We start from the raw sequence: 22,070 nt of genomic DNA, 5'->3' as shown, positions 1-22,070 counted from the left end.
CTGCCTTCTGGGGCATTTCTTACCTCTCTTTCCCCCTCTTCCTCTTCCCTGGAGGTTCTGGGAGCAGAGGTTGAAGAAAGAAGAGGAGGAGGAAGGGTCTTCTAGAATGCCAGGCCATGTCCCAGCAGGTGTCCTCCCCTGGAAAAGAGGCCGGTCCCTGACACCTAGTCACAGGACAAGGACACCTGTGGTTCCAGCCCCGCCCCCACCCTAGTGGCCCTCCCCCTAGGCAGGGCTTCCTCAAAGACTGGTGAGAGCAAACCCAGGAGTGAATACACTGCATTTGGGAACAAGGACATCCAAGGGCAGGGCTAACTGCTGGGGCGGAAGACGTGAAACATCCTGGGAATGCGTTTCTGGGACATTCTGTACATTGAAGCCAATTCCCACCCCTCCAGTGAATTCGGTGAGCATTTAATAGCACACAGGACATCTGAAATGCAGATGAGAAATAAAGGTCAGTGGGTTTTATGAATATCCCACGAGGCTCCCAGGGTTTTTTCTCAGTTTGACTGGAGCCATTTAAGGGGTCTCCAGAGTCCTTGGGAATGATCATGGGCTCCCATGTAGGGGAAGGGACAGTGCTACCAAGGCTGTGATTTGAACCTCTGGGAGGCAGGTTTGCTTTGTCCTCAGAAAACTCTGCACCCCACAGCCCCAGGCTTTCTCCCTTACCTTTGGGTAGCGGAGGACTTTTAGCCAAAATTCTTCCAGAGGTGTGGCTGGACTGTTTTTAAGCCATAGCACTCCATGGCTGGTCCCTCTTCTAGAAGAGACTCATGAAAAGGTGGCCTGGGGTGAAGTTGGGAGCTGGGGAGGGGTATTCCCACAGCAGGACCTCGAGACTAGGAGCTCAGGCTCTCAGCTCAGACAGACCTTGGTTCAAATCCAGACCTGCCACTCTTAGCTCTGTGACTCTCTCCAAGCCTCAGTTTCCTCCTCTGTAAAATGGGGATAACAAAAGCAACTATTCATCTATTCCATAAACTTTTGTTAACTGCCTACCACGTGCTGGGCGCTGTTCTAGACCCTCTGGACGCACCAGAGAACAAAACAGCCAGAGCTCTCTTGTTCTTGGGCCAAGTCGGTCCTTGCTTATTTTCTGCTGATGGCTTTTCCTCCACCCTTCCAAAGCCTGCAGAGCCCTGGTAGACAAAAGGACACAGTGCCACCTACAGCTCGTCCCTCCCACAAGGTGACTGAAGGTGACCACGCTGTGCCCACAGCAGCTTTTCTCCCACTCACCAAGGGCTGGTTACCACCTGCCACCTTGTTGGGGGTCCACAGAACACAAACTGATTCCCTCATTAATGGACTGTGGCCCAGGCCCATGAAAACTCACAGAGAGAAGAAGTGTGTGTAATGTCTAGTGAATGAGTGGTCATTTTCTGTAGTTAGTGGTCACTTCTGGCTGCTGCCAACATGTTCTGTTCAGCTGCCCATCAGATGAGCCCTTACGTTGCACACAGTTCTTCCGGGTCAGTGCCTGTCTGTCCTTATAATAAAATGCATGGGCTTTGTGGCAGCTGCTTGCCACTCTGAGGTCATTCTGGTTCACATAAGTGGGCAACATTTAAGCAAGTGAACAACTCTTAAATCCAACCCTCATACCTCCTGCTCCCTGGGCCCTCTCTGCTGGGGGTCCATGCACCCTCCAGCAGCTGCTCCCACGAACTTGCCTGCTCTCCACCCTTGCCCTGCCCGGCTAGGCCCCAGCTGCCCCTCCTCCCCATTCCTACCACCTTCCAGCTCTCCACTCTGCTGAGCCGGCCAGCGTGCTGGCTGCTGTCGGGAGCATCCCTGGGATGTGTTCCTCCCGGGCCTCTGCACACAGAGGCCCCTCTGCTTGGACTTCTCTCCCAGGAGAGCTGCCAGGCTGGCTTCCTCGCTCTCTCAGTCTCCTCAGAGGCCTTCCCCAACCTCCCTGAGTAAAACACATCCCCCACCGTCATTCCACCTCCCTGTTCTGATCCGCTTTTCTCCCAGCCCTTCTCACCACTGGCAACCCTAGGGTGGATCTATTTGTCTGTGTATTTGTTGGCTGTCTCCTCCACTGGACTGCAGGTTCCATGTGGGCAGTGCTTCTGTCTTTTCCTGTTCACGCTGCATCTCCAGCATTGGGACAGTGCCGGGCCTGGGGTAGACGCTCAATAAATATTTGTTGAAAGAATAAATGATTGAATGAGCACCTGATAGGTATATTGAGGGGAATGAGGGACCAGAGTCGATAACAAATAGCATTCACTGGCTCACCGTGTGGCCAGCACTGTTATAAACCCTCTCACAGCTGGCCTCCCACACAGACAGCATCCTGATCCCTCTTTTACAAGTGAGGTACCAAGGCACCAAGAGGTCAGGTGACTCTCCCGGGAAGATTTAAGCCTGGATGAGCAGAGGTCAGCATACCCCCTGGGAATAGCTCACTTCCAAGAGGAGAGGGAGAGGAAGGGAATGGAATTCCGTATGCCTGGCCTGGTTTACTCTCAAAAACTCAGCCCCCAGACTTCCCTGGGAGGAGCGGGCCTCTGACGGCAATCCAGCCACACAAACAGTCCCTAGGAGCAGGGAGTGCTAGCTGGTCAAACCAGGACATCTTAAATCCTTTCCAGTGATTGTAGACAGCACAACAGTAAAGACTAAATTTGTCGAGAGACTCGATCTTAATTGTTCCCAGCACTGGAAGAAATGATACTGGTGGCGTTAGCAAGTGCTACAGTGGCGATCATACAGCGATATAAATGGATCAAATCCATATGTTGTACACCTTAAACTTACATGACGTTATATGTCAAATATATGTCGATTTAAAAAAATCCTTTGCAACCCTGTAATTGTAGGGAATAGGCCAGAAGTATAACTTTCCAGACTAGGTGCAATCCCTTTGTACGTGCTTATGGCGCCCTGTAATTTTCCTACGTAAACCTCATCACAATGATAATTATGTAGTTATTTTTGTTTGATGATCTGCTTAGGGTCTGTCTTTCCATATGACTGTAAGGCCCAAGAAATACCAGGTCTTACTGCTGAATCACCAGTACCAGCTCAGGGCCTGACCCCCTGGTGACAAAAGGAAGGAAGGATGGAGGGAAGGAAAGAAGGAAGGAAGGAGGGAAGGAAGGAAGGAAGGAAGGAAGGGAGGGAGGGAGGGAGGGAGGGAGGGAGGAAGGAAGGGAGGGAGGGAGGCAGGGCGGGTAGAGAGGGAGAATTAGAGAATCAAGGCTGGACTCAAGTGAGGGTGGCATTAAAAACTTCTAGGGTCCCTGCTAGTCAGAGCCTCCAGAGTTGTGTAAGGACCCAGCGTTCAGGAAAGTTGCACCTTTTGGAGGCCTGTGGAGGGGCTGGTACTGAGGGGCCGCTGCCTTCTCTCTTGCAGCCTGCCTGCAGCATCGGAGCTGCGACACCTGCATGTCCTCAGACCTGATCTTCAACTGCAGCTGGTGCCATGTCCTCCAGAGGTTTGTACCAGGCTCACCCTCTTATTCCCACAGGCAGACTGTGCAGGGGGGCAGATGGTGGCACGGCCCCACTCCCTGCCTCGGGCCTCATTACCAACATGAGGGTATCTCTGGCCAGCGCTCCTGTGACACTTAGGACAAGAATATCATGAAAGTGAGTGTCTCCCTGAGGCTTGTGACCCATCAAGGTGACTATACGTCACCCTGTGGTGACACTAGACTTCTGGAAGACCATTCAGAGATTCCAGCTACTGCAGCTCCCTCCTCGCACCTGGGAGGGTTGGTTCATCCTCTGGCAGGCCTTCTCAAAGAGTGGTCCACAGCTGTGAGCATCCCAGAATCACCTAGGGCTTGCGGTAAACATGCAGATTCTCAGGGCCCACCCCTGGCCCCCTGCATCAGGTCTCTGGGAGAGAAGCCCAAGAACCTGCATTTTAACACGGTACCTCATCTGCAAACAAGCGTGAGATCCGCCGGCTCAGGGACGGGATGAGCTTAAGACCCATCGCCATTGGAGGAGAGCCCCATGACCCCAAATCAGCACCTCAAGATCTTTCTCAGGCTGCAGAAGGGTTTCCTGAAAACCATGGGTGTGGAAATTGCAGGCATCTGTGGAAAGCTGGAGCAAGTGACCAAGCTGTGTTTGCTTGGTTTTGGAAGCAGGGAAGATTCTGGATGAGATTCAGGCTCAGGCATAACGTTCTTAAATCCAAGTCGTCTTCCTCTCCTTGTTCTGAAATCATTCCCTCACGGATTAGACTCAGAATCTGAGCCCTGTTCTCCTGTCCAAGAGAAATAAATGGCAGGGGGGAAAAAAAGGAATTTCTTTGGGGACTAGGGCTCCCATGAGAGCGGGAAAAGCTATGAACTACAAGAGCCTTTAAGGCAATCTTGAAAAACTGCAAATTATAGAGGCTCTGAGTTCTCTGCAGGTGTCCTGAATCTGTCAGTGTTTCCTTTGCTCCTTTCCAGTATCCTGGTGCAGAAATAGAAGCCATTGCCTTTATAGGTCGCTGGCCCAGCACACAAGACACAGCTCTGGGCCGGGAGGAGAAAAGGGTGCTCATCTGGCCTCCCAGGTGTTCTTCCCAACAGCTGTGCTCTTATTCACTCTCTTGGGGCCTCAGTTTGTTTTCCCTGTAAAATGGGCTGGGGTTACGTGATTCGGGGGGATGTGGGTGAGGAACATGCCTGTTATTTTAACTCCTCAAATACCAGATAGTATTTTTGCAAAGTGTTCAGGGCCCTTCACATGAAAGGCACAGAGCCTCAGAGAGAGTACACAGGGCACACCCCAGGCTGGTTCTTCCTGGCGTGGAGCTTTGCGGTGTGGTCCATCTTGTGCACTTTCAAGTTTGAGAGTCACTGTCTGAGCACAGGGAGATCATCCAGATGACTGCAGAGGAGCCTGGAACGCCGGGGCTGGCTGCCACCGCATGACTCAGTGTCCACCAACAGCTGAGCCAGGAGAACTGCAAAATGGCTCACATGAAAGCAAAACCCTGGCTTGATACACCCCCACTTAATGCATACGCCCAAACCCAGAAAACTATGACAGTTTAATGAGGGTTGGTCAGGGGGAGGGCAGGGCCTTGGGTGTGGATACTGCCTTTGCTGGGTTATGTCAACTACGGGACAAAGAAGCTCCATCAGGGATCCTGTCCCTGGATGTCCGTGAGCCTGGGCTCACTGAGCACGGCCCCTTCTTGACAGATCTCTGGAGCCTCAGCTTCAACTGAGAGCTGACTCCAGGTTCCTAAAAAGCCAGAGGTCAGAGCTGGTGCAGGGGGCCGGCCACCATGGTCTCTCCCACCAACAGCTGCTTGAAACCGTCACGTGGGTTCTCGGCTTGCCCTCCACCTACTCTGCCCTCTGCAGCCTCCCAGAGCTTCCCCTCCCCATGCTGGGGCCAGATCTGATTTAGATTATTTCACTTATCATGCAGGTATTTTCCTTTCATCCCTATTGCCCCCCCAGTGACCCACTCTGAAGTCAATGGGTGACTTTGACTCCAGGATTTGGCTCTGAAAATGAGGGTCATACATGACCCTTGTCTTACAGCGTTGTCATGAGGGTCCCATGAGATAGTGCCGGAGCAGCGTGGCACTCGAACAGTGGCCATTTCTCATGCCCTTCTCCTTTGCATCTGGGTTGGTTGGCCCCGAGCTTGGAAAGGGGTGCTCTTAGACATTTATCAAAGGCTCAGTCCTTGAAAGAACCAGTTAGTTTGGCCTAAAAGAAACTTTAGTCCCCAGCCCCCAACAATGCCCTTAATCTTCCATCCCTCAAGGGAGGGGGCACGGAGGACCTGACAGAGGGGGTGGGGATGGCTCAGCTCAGCTGCGGCTGCTGCAGGAGGAGCAGCTCAGAGGCATCTTCAGAAGGAAAGGCTGACAGCGCCTGGAAGCCTCAGCCTCACCAGGTCTCGGGTCGATGGGCAGGCAGTTGCCGGTGCAGAGTTAACCAGCCATGAATCCTTTTGCAGCACTGGTGGCTTGGGATATTATCTTCCCATGCGGTGGTTCCTGAGCTTAAGTAGGGCTTGGTGGATTCTCCTAGCACCAAAGAGTGAAGAACGGAACTTTGAGTATGACGCCATGAAGAACATTCTCTGGTTCATCCTCGCACCACACCCGCTCCCTAGGGAAGCACTGGACAACTTCCAGCCCAGCTGAGCTCTCATTGTCCTCCAGGAACCCTTGTCAACCAGTGTTTAATCTCTCCCAGACTCTGGCAGGACCCTGACTTCTGCCCTTCAATGATCACACAGGGGGTGTCGGCCAGATTGGCTGATGGCCACCCTCAGCCCTGCCCCTCCTTGACAAGTTTAGGCTCCTCCGTGAAGAAGTGGGGCTCGGTGAATGAGTAAGACTTTCCCCAGATGAGAACATGTGTGTGAATTCCCTGGATTCTCAGCAATTTCGTGGCCGCCCAGAGTCAGGAGGGCCTTAAAGGTCATTAGAGGTCATGCAATTTGTCAGCTCCCTACACACCACATCTGGGCAGATGTGGCCTTGGTCCTGGGGAGCTTGGTCAGGAGGAGGGAGAAGATGCCACAAATAGCTTCCCCTCCTTTGGGGAAAGGAGTAGAGGGACAGGACGGTCTGACTCTCGCTCCCACGGCACCTGCCCAGTGGTCTTGGGGAGGTTCACCCCCTCCTTGCTATCATTGGAGAGCTGTTACCACAGAGGGGGAGGTGAAGAGGAGGGCTTCTCTGTCAATCCCATCACACCTCTGGCCTTTTGGTTTCCCCTGCAGATGCTCCAGTGGCTTTGACCGCTACCGCCAGGAGTGGCTGTCCTATGGCTGTGCCCAGGAGGTGAGAGGCTTAAGTGAGCCAGGTGTGGGGAGGAGCAGGGCTACTAGCTCGGGTAGCTCTTCTCAAGGCATCTCTGGCTCTTGGTGAAATTCTTCCCTCCACCTGGGGCTTGTCTCCCTGTCTGCTCTGAGCCAATTAGACCCACATGGGAGGTTTCCGAGGGCTCGATGGGTCCCTGAGACAAGCACTTCTGGTGACTTAGCCTGGAGCGGCAGCTCTCCAGGGGCTCTTTTGGTCCTTACAGAGGGTACGTTGGGCGTGGCCTTGGCCACAGCGGGATCCTCCGGGAGGCTGTGCACCTGGTGATGTTCAAAAAGCGACTACCCCGCTCCAGCCCTCCGGCATTTGAGGAAGGCAGTGGTTCTGGGAACGAGGAGGGTTGTTCCTGGCACCTCCCATTTAGAATCCCATGCAGGTTCCTTCTCACTGCTGGAATTTTCCATGAATGCTCAACACTTTGGGTGGGGAGCCTCCACTTCTCACACCTTATACTGACACAGACCCTTTCATCCACGCATCCTTTCCCCCTCCCTTCCTCCCTCCGTTGCAGTGCAAGCACAGCGCATGCGCCCAGCACTTCACCGCGTGCTGCCCCGCACTTGCCCTGATTTAATCCTAACACGGTCTCCGGGAGCTGGGGGCCAGTGCCCCCACTTACCGGAGCGGGAAACTGAGGCTCAGAGAGGTTTAGTGATTTGGCCTGCAGCTCACAGCCGGTGAGATGGTGAAGGTGCCAGGCCCAGCATTTAAATGTGAACCCCCAGGATTACTGCTATGTGCTCACCACCATCTGTTTTATCAGTAAGGCTGGGTGAGACGTTTCTGGCCTTAGAAAAAAAACAAACTTTGTCCATCCAGAAGCCTACTGCTGACGCTGGCTGTGGGTGAACGTACAGATTCGCTTTATTTAAGATTGGCATCTCAGCTCCTTCTTTCAGGAGGGATTCGAGGCAGCTGACAGATAAACTGCCCTGTAAGATAAGACGCTTTCAGGATAAAGTGGAAAGCTTAAATGTATTCAGAGCCCAGCTTTGGTGAGATTACCATGCTTGGGCCACGCACCGGAATCTTAAATCTTCTGGCCGCTGAGGGATGCGAGCGCCCCACCATCCTCCTGTGTGCAGCATGGCCGCCGGCGAGGCCTCTGTCCAGAGCAGCACAGGCTCTCTCTTGCAGGCAGAGGGCGGGACGTGTGAGGACTTCCAGGACGAGGACTCCTCCTCGTCCTCGCCCGACAGCTCCTTCAGCCCCTTTGACGGAGACCTCACCACCACCTCCTCTTCCGTATTCGTCGACAGCCTCACCACGGAAGGTAAGAGTGGGGCGGAGCCACCGCCCTGGAGCATCACTGTCCCGGATGGGGATTATCTCAGGGAAGAGGGTTGCTCCATCCTTTCACACCTGAGGCTCCAAGAGTAGGGGCACTTGCTGGTGAGAGGCAGAAGCCAGGTTTAGAGGGAGTAGACTCCACACCCATATCAGGGCTGTGGGACGGAATTCACTGTGGCGAGGGGGAAAATTACTGTCCCAGCACACTGCCAGGTATTTTATTATAATATCGCGGTTCATCTTAATAGCGATCCTTAGAGAACCTGTGAGGTCTTAGCATCCCTGTAGCAGGTATGAACTCAGTCCGCACACTCAGACGTCAGGGAAAGGTTGCCTGATTTTTCTGACTTCCCTTCTGGCTCCCAGCCCTCGCCGAGCTGGCCTGGTGGGGAGTTCCACCCCTGCCGTCCTGGGGCTTGGCTACGCGGTCCTGTGGCGTCCAGTGGGTGGAGGGTAGGTGGGCAGCTCTGACCACCTTGGGTTGCTGCTGATCCATCTCTGCTTCTTCAGGCCTGGTTGTCCCTGGGCCTCCTCTGCCACCCGCATGTTACCGGTGGAACGGTGACTCCTGGGTTCTGGTCCTCTCGAGGGAAAGAATTCAACTGAGAGACATAGAGTAGTTTTAAGCAGCAGCAGTCTTATTCAGCAAAGCAAAAGTGCACCCTCAAGAAGGGAGGACGGTGAGCTGTCTGGGCACCAGAAGCAGCCCCGCAGTGAGGGTAGGGCTGGGTTTTCAAAATCGTGGCAAGTCCCTCCCTGTGTCCTGCATCATTGGATTGACAAGTTGATTGACAGCTTTAGGTTATATAACTTTTCTCCTTGTATGCAGGCACTTACCCATAAGCACCCAATCGGAAATGGGGGTGGGGGTGGGGAACCACAATGCTAATTTATTATAAATACCGCATAATGAGCCCCAGGTTAGTCTGAGTCACCTCTTAGGTCTGGGTGCTGATGGTTCGGAAAACCCTGTTGGGTTTTCAATATCTTGCTTGGTCCTCATAAGGCCGGAAACTTAGCGGTCCTTAACCACAAAAAGGGAGGATCTCTGGGCATGTTCTGGTCACCAGTGTCCAGGTGGGGAGGGAGAGATGACCCCATCCAGGATGGGGCGGGACCCACTCACGTCTGACTAGCTACCTAACACGGTCTTTAGTTCCACGGTCCGTTTCTTCCCATTTCTTTGAGGCCAGTTCTCAGAATTGTGGCAGCTTATGTCATGGCTACAGTCTGGTCATCATGTAGTTAACTTCTTCCACCTGATGGGGGTTTCAGTATCTATAAGACAGCTCAAATGATATGGCTCAGAATATTATCTATAGCCCTTGAAGAGGAACTAAGGTCCTTGACTATGCTTAATGCCTAGACTATTATTATTCAGTCTTATTGGACTATTTTCCCTTGTTTCTGCATCTTCTCACATCTCTGATTAAACTTACTCTTTGGCTAAAGTTTTTCCACAGACAAAAGGTAGGCTGAGGACATGGGGGGCAAGGACCGTAAGGTCCTGCTCCGTTTCACCCAGGCCTGAGGTCTTATTGAAGCTGCTAGAGATCCAGCCACCCTGTGGGGAACCCCGTGCAGACTGCTCGGATTCTTTGGCTATCTCTGAGAAATTCCTCCCTCATCCTTTTTCAATACGTGGCATCTAGGTTTTAGCCCCTTGCCCTAAGTCTAAGACTGAAAGACTTACGGGCTCTTACCGCTTCCCCTGAGCGAGATTACCTGTTTGAAAGGGGCAAATGGAAAGCAGGAAAGGAGAAAAAAGTCAATATTTTTAAACATTATTCATCCACAATCCCATTTTATAGGCAAGGAAATGGGCTCATAAGGAGCAAAGTAGTTTGCTCAGTGGTGGAATGTTCTTTTCGTGGTGCCCCCCTGACTTTTTAAATGCAGCCTAGAGGACTGGAGAGCAGGAACCCATGGATCTGGCTGGAGGGAAGTGAACAGTTGATAGAAAGAACAAATATTTAAGGGGACTGACCATGTGCCACGTAGGGTGGTAACATTGTGCACTCACTTAGTCTTCCTAACAATCCTGTACGTTGATGCTGTTTGATCCCCATTTTACAGAGGAGACAGTATGGCTCAGAGAGGTAGATGGCTTGCCCAAGGTCACACAGCCAGGAAGAGGTGGAGTCAGGTCTCATCTAGCTCCAAAAGCAGCAATCTTGCCCCTCGACCCCACTGCCTTTCTCAGTGCTGAAAAAAAAATAGAAAAGGGTCTTCATGGATTCAATGGGTGGAAAAATAGGGAAGGGTGAACAAGTGGGCAGATTCAGACAGGTCCCAACACTCTGAACTTGCCCAGGAATAACGAGTAACTGGTTAAAGCTCAGGTATTGAGAGCAGAGACTGTGCTAGTGCTGTGAGGGATTCAATAAATCAAATGAAAAATGACACAGGAGGAGATCTTGCCCTCAGGGAGTTAATAACTGAGTCCAGGGGTGACCTTCCAGTTAAAGGAAACTCTACTTAAAAAGAAGAACCCATGGCCAGTCACTCCTGAGTTAACCCTGTGTGCTACTGAGGGCACGGTCTGAGCCCAGAGCTGGGCTGGGGGCTGCACACCCCATCCTCCAGATCAGAACGCAGCCTTTCCCTCAGAGGTTTACGTCTGCGTGAGGCACAGTGCCTGAGGCCAGAAGGGTGGCTGTGTGGGCGTGGAGAGCCCAGCGCATGGCATCTGGGGGCTGGATTCAAATCCTGACTTGGAAGTATTCTCCATTTCTCCCGGGTTATTGCCCTGATGAGCTGTCGTCCCTACATAGAGGCAGTGTGTTCTGTTTATCAGTTTTATCATGTGTGTGTCTTCTATCAGCCCAGGAATGTGTCATTTCTGTTTGCTGTGTAATAGTCCCCAAAAGAAAAATATATGTCCTTCCAGTCCTGAAGCGGGTGGTAGAGATTGTTAGGTTACCTCTATAAGAAAAAAAATTGGGGGGACTTCCCTGGTGGTCCAGTGGTTAGGACTCCACGCTTCCACTGCAGGGGGCGCAGGTTCGATCCCTATCAGGGAACTAAGATCCTGCATGCCGCGTGGAGCAGCCAAAAAAAAAAGAAAAATTGATAAAGACTTCCCCCCACCCCAAACTCTCAAGGTGTCTGGAGGGACAGGTTTGGGTCACCCCCTGCCTGTGCAATTATAACCCACACAGGGAGAATTACCGGAGGCAGAGTATATCTCGGGGTCCAGGAAGACGTTGTGAATGAAGGGGATACAGCACTTCAGCCAGGGGGACCCACCTGGTCAGAGCAGAGTTGGAGAGCAGAGAACTTAGTGAGAGCAGCTGCCGGAGGGCGTGTGGAGCCCTTCTGTCACCAGCCATCCAGAGGAATGGAGAGGACCAGGGGAGCAGGAGGTATGAGGGCTGGATTTAGGAGTTGTTCACTTGCTTAAATGCTGCCCACTTATGTGAACCAGAATGACCTCAGAGTGGCAAGCAGCTGCCACAAAGCCCATGCATTTTATTATAAGGACAGACAGGCACTGACCCGGAAGAACTGTGTGCAACGTAAGGGCTCATCTGATGGGCAGCTGAACAGAACATGTTGGCAGCAGCCAGAAGTGACCACTAACTACAGAAAATAACCACTCATTCACTAGACATTACACACACTTCTTCTCTCTGTGAGTTTTCATGGGCCTGGGCCACAGTCCATTAATGAGGGAATCAGTTTGCGTTCTGTGGACCCCCAACAAGGTGGCAGGTGGTAACCAGCCCTCGGTGAGTGGGAGAAAAGCTGTTGTGAGCACAGGGTGGTCACCTTCAGTCACCTTGTGGGAGGGACTGGCTGTGGGTGTCCTTTTGTCTGCCAAGGGTAGATGTGGACTGGGCTACAATGGATTTCCAATGGTCTAGATTCAAAACAAGTTGATTCCAATCAAGTTAATTTGTCCAATGATGTTTAGGGTTACTTTGGTTAGTGTTGAGTAACCAATTCATCATTTCAACTTGTAGTAACAAAATAGACTCCGAGGCATACATAAATACCTCGTGTATTGCAATTCCTGAAGAAAACGTATCTTTCTATTATACGCCTACAACTCTCTATTTGTTTTGTTTTACTTTGAATTTTTAGGGGTGCTTTTTATCATTTTATTTTATTATTATTTTTTAATTTATTTCTTTATTTTTGGCTGTGCTGGGTCTTCGCTGCTGTGTGCAGGCTTTGTCTAGTTGCAGTGAGCAGGGGCTACTCTACGTTGCGGTGCGTGGGCTTCTCATTGTGGTGGCTTCTCTTGTTGCAGAGCATGGGCCCTAGGCGCGCCGTCTTCAGTAGCTGTGGCACGCGGGCTTGTGGGCTCTAGAGCGCAGGCTCAGTAGTTGTGGCTCACGGGGTTAGTTGCTCCGCAGCATGTGGGATCTTCCCAGACCAGGGCTTGAATCCGTGTGCCCTGAATTGGCAGGCGGATGCTTAACCACTGCGCCACCAGGGAAGTCCCGAGGGGTGCTTTTTAAATTTAACTTTTTTATAAGTTATGCAACGGTTAAATAATAATTAACATGGTTCCAAAGTCAAATCTACAAAAGTAGCTATATTCAAAGAAGTTTAGTTTCTAGTTTTCTCCCCTCCGCCCTATTCCCTCTTTCCTCTATGAGGGACCATTTAAAATTTTTCTTATGGTTTATTCTTTCATTATCTAATGTGATTTTTTGATATTTGAAGATTTATTGGAAATGTATAGCAGAGCAGTATGCCACGTCCAGGCACTGGGAATGTAAACAGCTGGGTATTGAGAGGCTCACAGTCTATGGAATCAGTGGGACCCAAGATGCCACAGAAACAGATACCAAATGCAATGGGACACAGGGGAGGACACACCCATCTGTCCTCTGGGAAGTGACGGGCCTGGACCAGGACTAGGGTGAGGCAAGTGAGGCACTCAGTGCAGGTATCAAGTTTAAGGAGACACCAAAAAAAAAAAAAGCAATAATTAAGATAATAATCTTTTCTTGCAATATTTGTAAAAATCAAAATTAATGCCAAAAATTCCATAATAAACAAAATTTCAAAAAATTCTAAAAAGACAGGATCAGGGGCTTCCCTGGTGGCGCAGTGGCTGGGAGTCCTCCTGCCGATGCAGGGGGCACGGGTTTGTGCCCCGGTCCGGGAAGATCCCACATGCCGCGGAGCGGCTGGGCCCGTGAGCCATGGCCGCGGAGCCTGCGCGTCCGGAGCAGACAGGATCAGACCCTGTGTCACATGTATCACCCTAGCCCCAGCCCTGCAGGGGACATTTCAGGGTTGGGACTTTTGAAAGAGAAGGGGAGGAAGGGCATCCCCTGCAGGAGGAACAGTACATACAGCGGCTCAGAGATCTGAGAGGGCTCCAAGGTCTGGAGAGCCTTGGGTAGCTTGTCACAGACACTGACATGCTGTTGAGCTGTGGCCAGTGGTAGGAGAAAAGAAGATTAGGACACACTGAGAAGGGCCTTGAACATCTATGAACAAAGGGGAGCCAGTGAAATCCTTTAAGATTAGGAGGATGGTGGGGGTGCTAGAGGGGAAGGAGGAACGAAGTGCACGTTGCAGGCCCTACATTGTGGAAGATTCTGCTGGTTTAACGTTTTGATGCTTGAAGCAGTAAGCTCCAGTCATCTAGAACATTCTCCTGACGTGGAATTCTTACTGGCCTTTCCCCATAGGAATCTGTGGGGAAGAGCCACAGGAAGGGTCAACCACTGGAACTTATTTAGGAGGCTGCAAGATACACTCCTTGAGGTGTAGAGGGAGTGTGTTGTACCCTGGGAAGTCTCCAAGCAGATTTGATCTTGTGACACACACACCTCTCCTCAAATCCTTCCTCAGCTTCCCGCTGCCCCTTAGGAGACTGCCCCTTAGGCCCTCAACTTAGCTTTCCAGACAGCTGATCCCCCCATGCCCCCGCTTCACTCTCACCACCCTTCATTCACATCCTCGCTACCCTCCAGCTGCACTGAACTGCTTTTTTTGTCTCAGATGGCCAAGTTCTTGCTGACTCCAGCCTTTGCCCCCGCTCCCTCCTTTGTCTGGGACCCTTTCTCCCAGCCCCATAGCTCATCCCTCCTTCTTGACTCCCTTTGTCTGGGCAAGGGCCCCAGTCGGAGTGAACTCCTAGTAAACACTCAGTAAATATCTGTTGAATGTATGAACACTACGAAAAGTTGCCTCGTCTGTGGCCTTCTACCTTTACACTGCTGTGTGACTTTGAGCAAGTCACCTCCCCTCTCTGTGCTTCAGTTTCCCAGCCTTCAAAATGAAGGGTTGGACTTGAACCTCCCTAAAGTCTCATCCAGACCTAGTGACAGAGGCCATCATGATTCCACTAATCTTGTGCCTTCTCTCCTTTCCCTTTGAAGATGACACCAAGTTGAATCCCTATGCAGAAGGAGAGGGTGAGTACAGAACTGCCTGCCCCTCTTCAACACACCACTGCCTCTTGGACCCACCCTGGAAGAGGGTGCAGCCGTCACCTGGCCTCTTTGCTTTTACTCTGAGTGGGGGAGGGGGAAACAACAGCAGCCTGCGCTTCCCAGACTTCCTGCTGGGTGGGAAGGCAGGGGGCTTCTGGGAACAGACCCCCTAGACTGAAGGAGCAAATCTACATCTAGACATTTCTCATCTCAGCCGCTAACCTCCTGTGGTTCTTCTCCCGGCCTCTGTGCCCTTGAGTATCCGCTTCCCTGATAGGAGTGAGAGGAGGAAGTGAGGGCTAAGCTAGGGCAGGCATGGCTGTGTGGGCCTGTGGCCCTGGCTTCTGTCCCCAGGGGCCTCCCAGCCAATGAGGGGTGGAGAGCAGCTTCTCTCACTCAAGTGGCTTGGCAGAGAGTACATAAACGTTGCCCACCACAACTTTTACAGGGTGCCAGAAGGTGGGGTCCCCTTTCCCCAGGACTGCCTGGGGGATAACCTCCTCTCTGGGGACATGGGGTGACCCCACCCCACCCCACCCCCACCCTTTGCCCAGAGCCAGCTCAAGCCCTTGCTGCAACTACCACAAAGGGGAGATGGAAGAGCCTTCCAGCCCCAGGGGCTGGGAGACTGTTACCTGGGCTCCAGCAGGAGAGGAGGGGCTGTTAACGCAGCACATCTTGATGGGGTCTCCCATTGCTGCTCTGTGGGCTGTGGGTGTGAGTATACACGTGTGTCTGTGGGGCTGTGGGGAAGCAGGGGGACCTGGGCCACGTGCCCCTTACTCTGCACCATGTGCTCATCAGCCCAAGCTCTGCCCCTCAGATCATAGGGTCACTGAAGGCTGAGGTCTGACGGCCAGCTCAGGAGAGGCCAGCTTGGGGCATGTCATCGCAGCTCCCCCAGCTCTTGGCAGATAGAGGCACGAACCACGCACAGGAGTGCCCCAGGATAGTTTCTCTCCTGGGTTTTTTTTTTCTGCTGACAGAGAAAAGGGGATGGGGAACATAATGATTTTGGATGCACACAATATCTTATTAAAAATCTCTACCCCCTGTTGACTCCCATTCCACCCACCAGCGATGTAAAGTGGATTCAACATTTGTGTTGCTTACATGCTTATCTGTCTTCTCTGTGTCGTTATCTCCACATCCTTTTAGGGTAGAGAGAAGGAGCAAAAGCCCACCCCAGGTAATATCAGGGAACTAGGTTTCTTGGTGGCTGGCACTGTGTCCTTGGACAAATCCCTTCATCTCTCTGTATTTCCATTCCTTCAGCCGTATGAGAAAGGGGTTGGACTGGATGAGCTTCCAGTTCGATAGTCTATGGAAAATACCCAGTCTTCTCCTGGGGAATGTATTTCAAATGCTTGGAATGTTCACAAAGAGTGTCTGCTGGTTTATTAGCCCTCCGAGTGTCTAGTTCATTTCTTTTATTGAGTTCCTCTGATGGGTCTGCCGATTCTTCTAAGAGTTGAAAACACAGAGATGACTAAGACACTGTCCTTGCCCTACAGGAGGTCACAATCTGGTAGTGGACAGTGACAGGTAAAGATGTGGTCATTTTGCTATCATAATAGCTAACACTTTTTAAAGTTGTCCAAGATACCTGCCGTGATCCTCAGCAGTTGACACGATTTATCTCATTTTCACCCTCTCAATAACCCTACCAGGTACTTAACATTATTATCCTTGTGCTACAGAGATGATAACCGAGACACAGAGAAGTTAAATAATTTGCCCAAGGTCACACAGCTCGTAAGTAGCAGAGCCTGGATTTGAATCCAGGCAGCCAGGCTCCAGATCCCAAGTCTTAACCATCACATGCCCTTTGTTTATTCCTTAAAAGAACTTATATGGGATGGGTACTGGAGAGAAATTTTATGATCCTTAGTAGACATTTGGGCAACTTTTAAGTGATTTTGGAAAACGACCTGAACCGTGCCAAGAACAAAGTTCATGTCATACTCATAATGGTTCCACCGACTCCACCTTTTCATGTATTTGATAAGTAGACCTGAAGGTTCAGTCGGCTTTCATCTCTGGGACTTTGTCAGAACCCAGGACCCCATGACCCCACCTTCCTTGCTCCCCTGACCTAATGGTCTCTCCACAGGCCTTCAGAACAACCTGTCCCCCAAGACAAAGGGCCCCCCCTTGCACCTGGGCACCATCGTGGGCATCGTGCTGGCCGTCCTCCTCTTGGCGGCCGTCATCCTGGCCGGGATCTATATCAATGGCCACCCCACCTCCAACACTGCACTCTTCTTCATCGAGGTCAGTGCAGGACTGGGCCGCCTCTCTCTGGCGTCTGCATCTGCGTCAGTGTATCCCCAGCCTTTCAATACCTGCCTCTCCCCATCTCATCCCTCACCCGCCACGTGCCGGCCTCCTGTTTCCACCTGAGGGACTTCATTGACTCCATCCAGGCACATCTTGCACTGGCGGCCACCCTCTGAGTCCCTAACTCCCCCAGGGCTTGACCCCTCAGGACTCCTCTGGCCCTCTTGTCCTGTTGAACAGCCTCTGCTTTTGCGCTCCCGTTTGTGAAATCAGAACAGTCCCCAGAAGAAAGAAAGAGGCCAAAAATGCCTCACATGCCCCTTGAGTGTTGTGCAACCATCCCTAATGATTTATGGTCTCTCACACCCAAATTCCAGGCCTGGTGCTTATTCAAAGCCATAATGGAACTGAGGTCTCTGCCTCTTGGCCTGCTGTGTGCGATTTTCGATTAGATTTGACAGGCCATAGTAATCATAAGAGTTGCTCTGTCTGGGAGCTTTTGTTGAGGATGCTGCAGTTTGCAACATCTCAGGCTTCAGAAGAGTCAGCCTGAGGTGAGGTGCAGCATGGGAAGTAAGGCCTGCGCCCCTTCACTCTGGGCCACAGAGCTCAGCAGCCCCTGCCCCAGCCCCAGCCCCCCACTCTCGGCATCTGACCAGCTCTCTGAATCCTACAGTGATGGGGCCTCTGGGACTGCAATCCTCCACATGGGTCACAAGCCCCCAACCTCATCACCCAGAGGCCTAGGTCTTTCCCTCCTCTCTGTTTTGTTTTTTTTTTTTTGTGGCACTCGGGCCTCTCACTGCTGTGGCCTCTCCCACTGCAGAGCTCCGGACACACAGGCCCAGCGGCCACGGCCCACGGGCCCAGATGCTCCACGGCACGCGGGATCTTCGCGGACCGGGGCACGAACCCGCGTCCCCTGCATCGGCAGGCGGAATCCCAACCACTGGGCCACCAAGGAAGCCCCCTCCTCTCTGTTTAGATGCCCCCTTGTTTCTTATGAATTCTAACCAGTCATTCTTAGGTTAAGATTAAGACCTACTGAGTCTAAGGCCAACCTTGTTTCACCTGGGGAACCTGCAGATCCCCAGCCACAGGGATGCTGACGAGAGGTCTGATGGAGGACTGGGAATCTGCATTTCCTTAAGCTCCCCAGCTCCGATGCAGGCCCTGTACTGTCTGGAGGGTTATCTTAGCGTTTCCAGAGCCTCCCAGATCATTCCATCTCTTACCCACTCCCTCACTTTCCACAGTCTCAGGACTCCACTCTGTGCTGCTGAGCTTTTCACCTTGCGTCCTGTAGTCTACACGGCGAGGAATAAAATGACCTCTTCCTTCCCAACTCCTGGGGCTCCCAGCAGGTTTCCCAGGGGCGCGAAGGATCACAGCTGGGAGCCTTCTGGGGGAGAGGGCCCTAAACTTCACCCTCCGCCAGCACCTTTGAGAAGTGCTCAGAGCCGTCCCCGGGGGAAGGGGGAGGGGGGGAGGGTCCCAGGGGAGGGATCGCGCCCCGCTGACTCTGTGCCTGTGTTCTCGCAGCGGAGACCTCGCCGCTGGCCGGCCATGAAGTTCCGCAGCCACCTTAACCACTCCACCTACACAGAAGTTGAGCCCTCAGGCCACGAGAAGGAGGGCTTCGTGGAGGCCGAGCAGTGCTGAGAGCGCCAGGTCTCCCTTGGAAGGGTAGGAAGGAAGACCCGGGGACCTCAGCAAACGTGAGTCAAAGCAAAGCAGAGAAGTGACTTTCCTTGGCCTCCTGTGAACACACCCTGGCTGGGAAGATGAGCCCATGGTCTGTGGTGCCAGAGCTATAGTTTGGCCATCACACCCCAACTATTGAAGCAGGAGGCAGAAAAGCAACCACATTGAATTTTTAAGGAACAGTAACCTAATTTCAGCCTGTTTTGATGCCAGGGGTCTCCCCTTCTGAGTCTCTCAATGGTCTACTCTGTAGCTGCCTCAGAGGTCCCCTCCCACCTGGAGACAGCCAGATGCCCTGCTCCGGTTACCTAACGCCCCTACATATGACACGAGAGAGCCCAGCTCTAGACTGGGGCCGCTGTATTCCAGGGTCCATAGACTCAAGAGCTGGTCCTCAAGGCTACGGATGCAGCATATTTTGCTCCAGCTTCTGTGCTCTGGAAGTCTGAAGAAGGAGTTCTCTCCATCTGTTAAAACACAGGTATGGCTGCTCCCAGCCCTTTTGGCAAGCCACTGACCGGCATGCTGGCATCAGAAGAAAGCCAAATGAGAGAAGAAAGAACTTGTGGGAAGATCGTATTTTTAGGCTTCACTACCCCAGCTTGACCTTTCTGCTGAGAACCAGTACTTCTGCAACAAACGTGTGTTGCTTGTGTTGCGGGCTTTATCCAACTGCAGCCCAGCCCGGGCCTGGCAAGCCGTGCTGTGCACGGCCGCGTCTACCCTGCGGGCTCTTCATTCCAATGGCACGTTTGGTGTCCACTGTATTCACTGGCCTGGTCTTCTGTCAGTGCCAGTAAGTACCTCCAAAGGCAGGGCCTGCCTGATTAATATTTTTCCTCCTCTGAGCTGGAATTTTATAGCCATTAAAGAGAAACAAGGTGGAGAGAGGGCTTCTTGAAACATACCCAGCAGGGAGCTTCAGTTGGATTCTGTTGAAAAGCAAAGCCTCCAGAGGGATTGGGATAGCGGAAGCTGGTGTGGGAAAGAGGGACTTTATACGTAAGACCTTGACCTGGAAAGTTGCTTGCATCTCCCCAACTCTGCCGGAAGTTCTTGGGGCAGAGAGTTTAGGCTCCTAAACTTAACCTGGTTTTAAGGGAGTTCTGTCCCAGGGATGAGTTGGGGTTGCTTCTGAAGAGCATTTCAAGTGAAAACCTATAGTTCACCCTCATTCAAAGTAAAAAAACATCATCAGCAAATAAATATTAAATCACAGTCTCCACTTAGTCACATCCTTTTACGCATGTCACCGGGATGCTGCCAAAGAGAGAAGTTAGTTTAAATACAAGGCCTCCTGAGGCGGGGGTAGGGAGTCTGCCAATAACCAGGCACATCCAAACACTGGGCTGAAGGTTTTCCAGATGTTTCGTGGTTTATCCTTGGTGAGGATGGTAACAATCAGAGTGGGAAACATGCTGGACCTCGGCTATCTATATGTGTTCTTCATAAACCAGGCAAAGGAATAGCTATGGTTTTGAGAAATCGTATCAGAATTTGCAAAAGTAAAAAGATAATACAGCAAAGAGAATAGGATTCTTTTCAAGCTTCTGAAGGACAGAAAGGTCTGAAACAGCACTCTCTTAATGGGAAAATTGCAGCCAGGCACTGAAATACTCTAGGCTCCCAGCACTGCTGGCTGGCAGGAGGGTGATTTTTGCCCTTGCCGGACCAGCAGAGCATCTATGACCTTTGTGTGTCTAAAATGGCCAGTGGGGCAGTCCCCACTGTGGCCAAATGCAGTGCACAGCTCCATGGATCCCACTCCCAAACTCCAGCACACTTCCTCCCAATGGGAGCTCTTCCGATTGTTCTGATTCCTGGAGGGGAAGAACACAAGAGTGAAGAAACGGGTGGTGATGTCCTGAGGTCTCTGCCGGTAACACTGCAGGTAGAGAGAGAAAGCATGAGATAGCTCAGACCAGTCACAGCAAGCCTAGCTGGCGCCTGGGATGACAGTGGTGAGGGCAGTGGAGCTGTTTGGCAGCAGGTAGCCTCGTTTGTTAACAGCAAAAAAGAACTAAAGATGTGTCCCTAAGGGAGGTCCCTGGACACTAAGAGTCCCTCAAGCCACAACAAAGTGCTCCTAGGAAACAGCCAGCAACTCGCAGAGTGAACACTGGTTCCCGGATATCCTTAGGATCTCTCACAAGATCAAGCATCTCTTAGACCCAGGAGTTTTACTCCAAGGTTTAGAGCGGGTTCTTTGGGTAACTATAGAGAGTGACTCACCTGCACAGTGGGTGACCAGAAGGAGACAGGGGTTTCATGGTCAACCAGCGAAGTGGTACTTCTGTGCTGTGCTGAGCACAATCGACCACAGAGAGCTTGCAAACTTCCGGTCCCCTCCACCCCACGGGCAGATACAATTACTGTGACCGGAAGCTTCAACCCCTTGAAACAGCTGTCTGTGTTGTACCCAGAAATCAGAAGCTCTCGGGGAGGCTCTGTTTTACACCAGAACTCTTAAGAGAGCCAACAAGAAAATGAGAAGAAGAAGAAGAATGCAGAGGCCAAGTGTGAGAGGAGACCCCTGGATCAGGCTGTGAGCACAACTTAGTTCCCCTTTAATCAGCTGCCCCTAGATTTGTGGATCTGTCCAGTCAGGTCCCTGGGGTTTCTGATTCTAGCACATGGGTGCATATAAGCCCAGCCACCAACCCCAGTACCCAGAAATGCCTCAGGAAGAGCAGATGGGGTTTTTCAAGCTTGACTAACTGGCCATCTCCCTTCCACCATAATTAGGTATCACCAGCCACTCACCCCAGCTGGCCCCTGACTCTGGAAACTGCCTCTTCAGGTCTCAGCCTGGAGCCTGAGGTTGAAAATGTCCTTTTGTCCCTGTTAGAGGTTCTCGGTGGGCCTATGGAAACAACCTTTAAAATTTGTGTGTTTTGCCAGGGCTTGCCTGTGCCATGTGTTCTTGTATGTATATATTTAGGTGTCTATCTATATTTATAGATAGATAGATAGATTATTGCTAAAAACATTGGATGAGGCTTGTAGCTGTGCTCAGCCTGTAGCTTGTTGTATTGTATTAAGACAGTGGCGAAAGCTGCCAGCCAACCACACTATGTGAAAAGAAGAGTGTTCACCACCAGAGCTGAACGCTTATTTCGTTGTGGGCAGAGCTAGGACTCTGTTCTCTGGGTACAGGGACAGATAAGAGATTTGCATGAAGCACTGATCAGGGGCCACACCCAGACTCCCTACACCAGGTGGAGTCACAAATAAAAGCAGCCTCTCTCTCTCACCATCTCCACCCTACCCCACCCCCAACGAAAAGCCACCTGAACTTACAGCACAGTTCGAAGGATCTGGGATCTGAGGGCACACTAGCTGTTCTAAATGCAATGTATTCACATATTTAGCGTGAAAATTCCTTGCACGGATTTCAGTGTTAATAAAAGGCAACGTTCATTTACGACTTCTGCCGTGTGCAAAATTAAATGCAAAGGATTTTGTGTGACATTCTACAAATCCTCGCACAGACTTTAGTCCTGATGACTGCCAGCTTCTCTAAGGACCGAGCTAAGGAGCAGAGGAACAGCCTCCAGCAATCTGCCCACCAGGGGTGCTCT

At 51.7% G+C, this 22,070-nt stretch overlaps 1 protein-coding gene across 1 annotated transcript in view; it reads left to right on the top strand.

The window, feature by feature from the left end:
* PLXDC1 (plexin domain containing 1) overlaps positions 1-20,201 on the top strand; it is a 62,828-nt gene extending 42,627 nt beyond the window's left edge. The window contains exons 9-14 of the mRNA XM_032617478.1: positions 3,374-3,455; positions 6,715-6,775; positions 7,952-8,087; positions 14,452-14,487; positions 16,619-16,779; positions 18,328-20,201. Of these exons, the coding sequence (XP_032473369.1) occupies positions 3,374-3,455; positions 6,715-6,775; positions 7,952-8,087; positions 14,452-14,487; positions 16,619-16,779; positions 18,328-18,447 (596 nt within the window). The 3' untranslated portion in view covers positions 18,448-20,201. The remainder of the gene's footprint in view (positions 1-3,373; positions 3,456-6,714; positions 6,776-7,951; positions 8,088-14,451; positions 14,488-16,618; positions 16,780-18,327) is intronic.
* The last annotated feature ends 1,869 nt before the right edge of the window (positions 20,202-22,070 follow it).

Source organism: Phocoena sinus, chromosome 20, assembly GCF_008692025.1.
Source record: "Phocoena sinus isolate mPhoSin1 chromosome 20, mPhoSin1.pri, whole genome shotgun sequence".
NCBI lineage: Eukaryota > Metazoa > Chordata > Mammalia > Artiodactyla > Phocoenidae > Phocoena > Phocoena sinus.
This window is presented reverse-complemented; position numbering and strand designations above follow the sequence as displayed.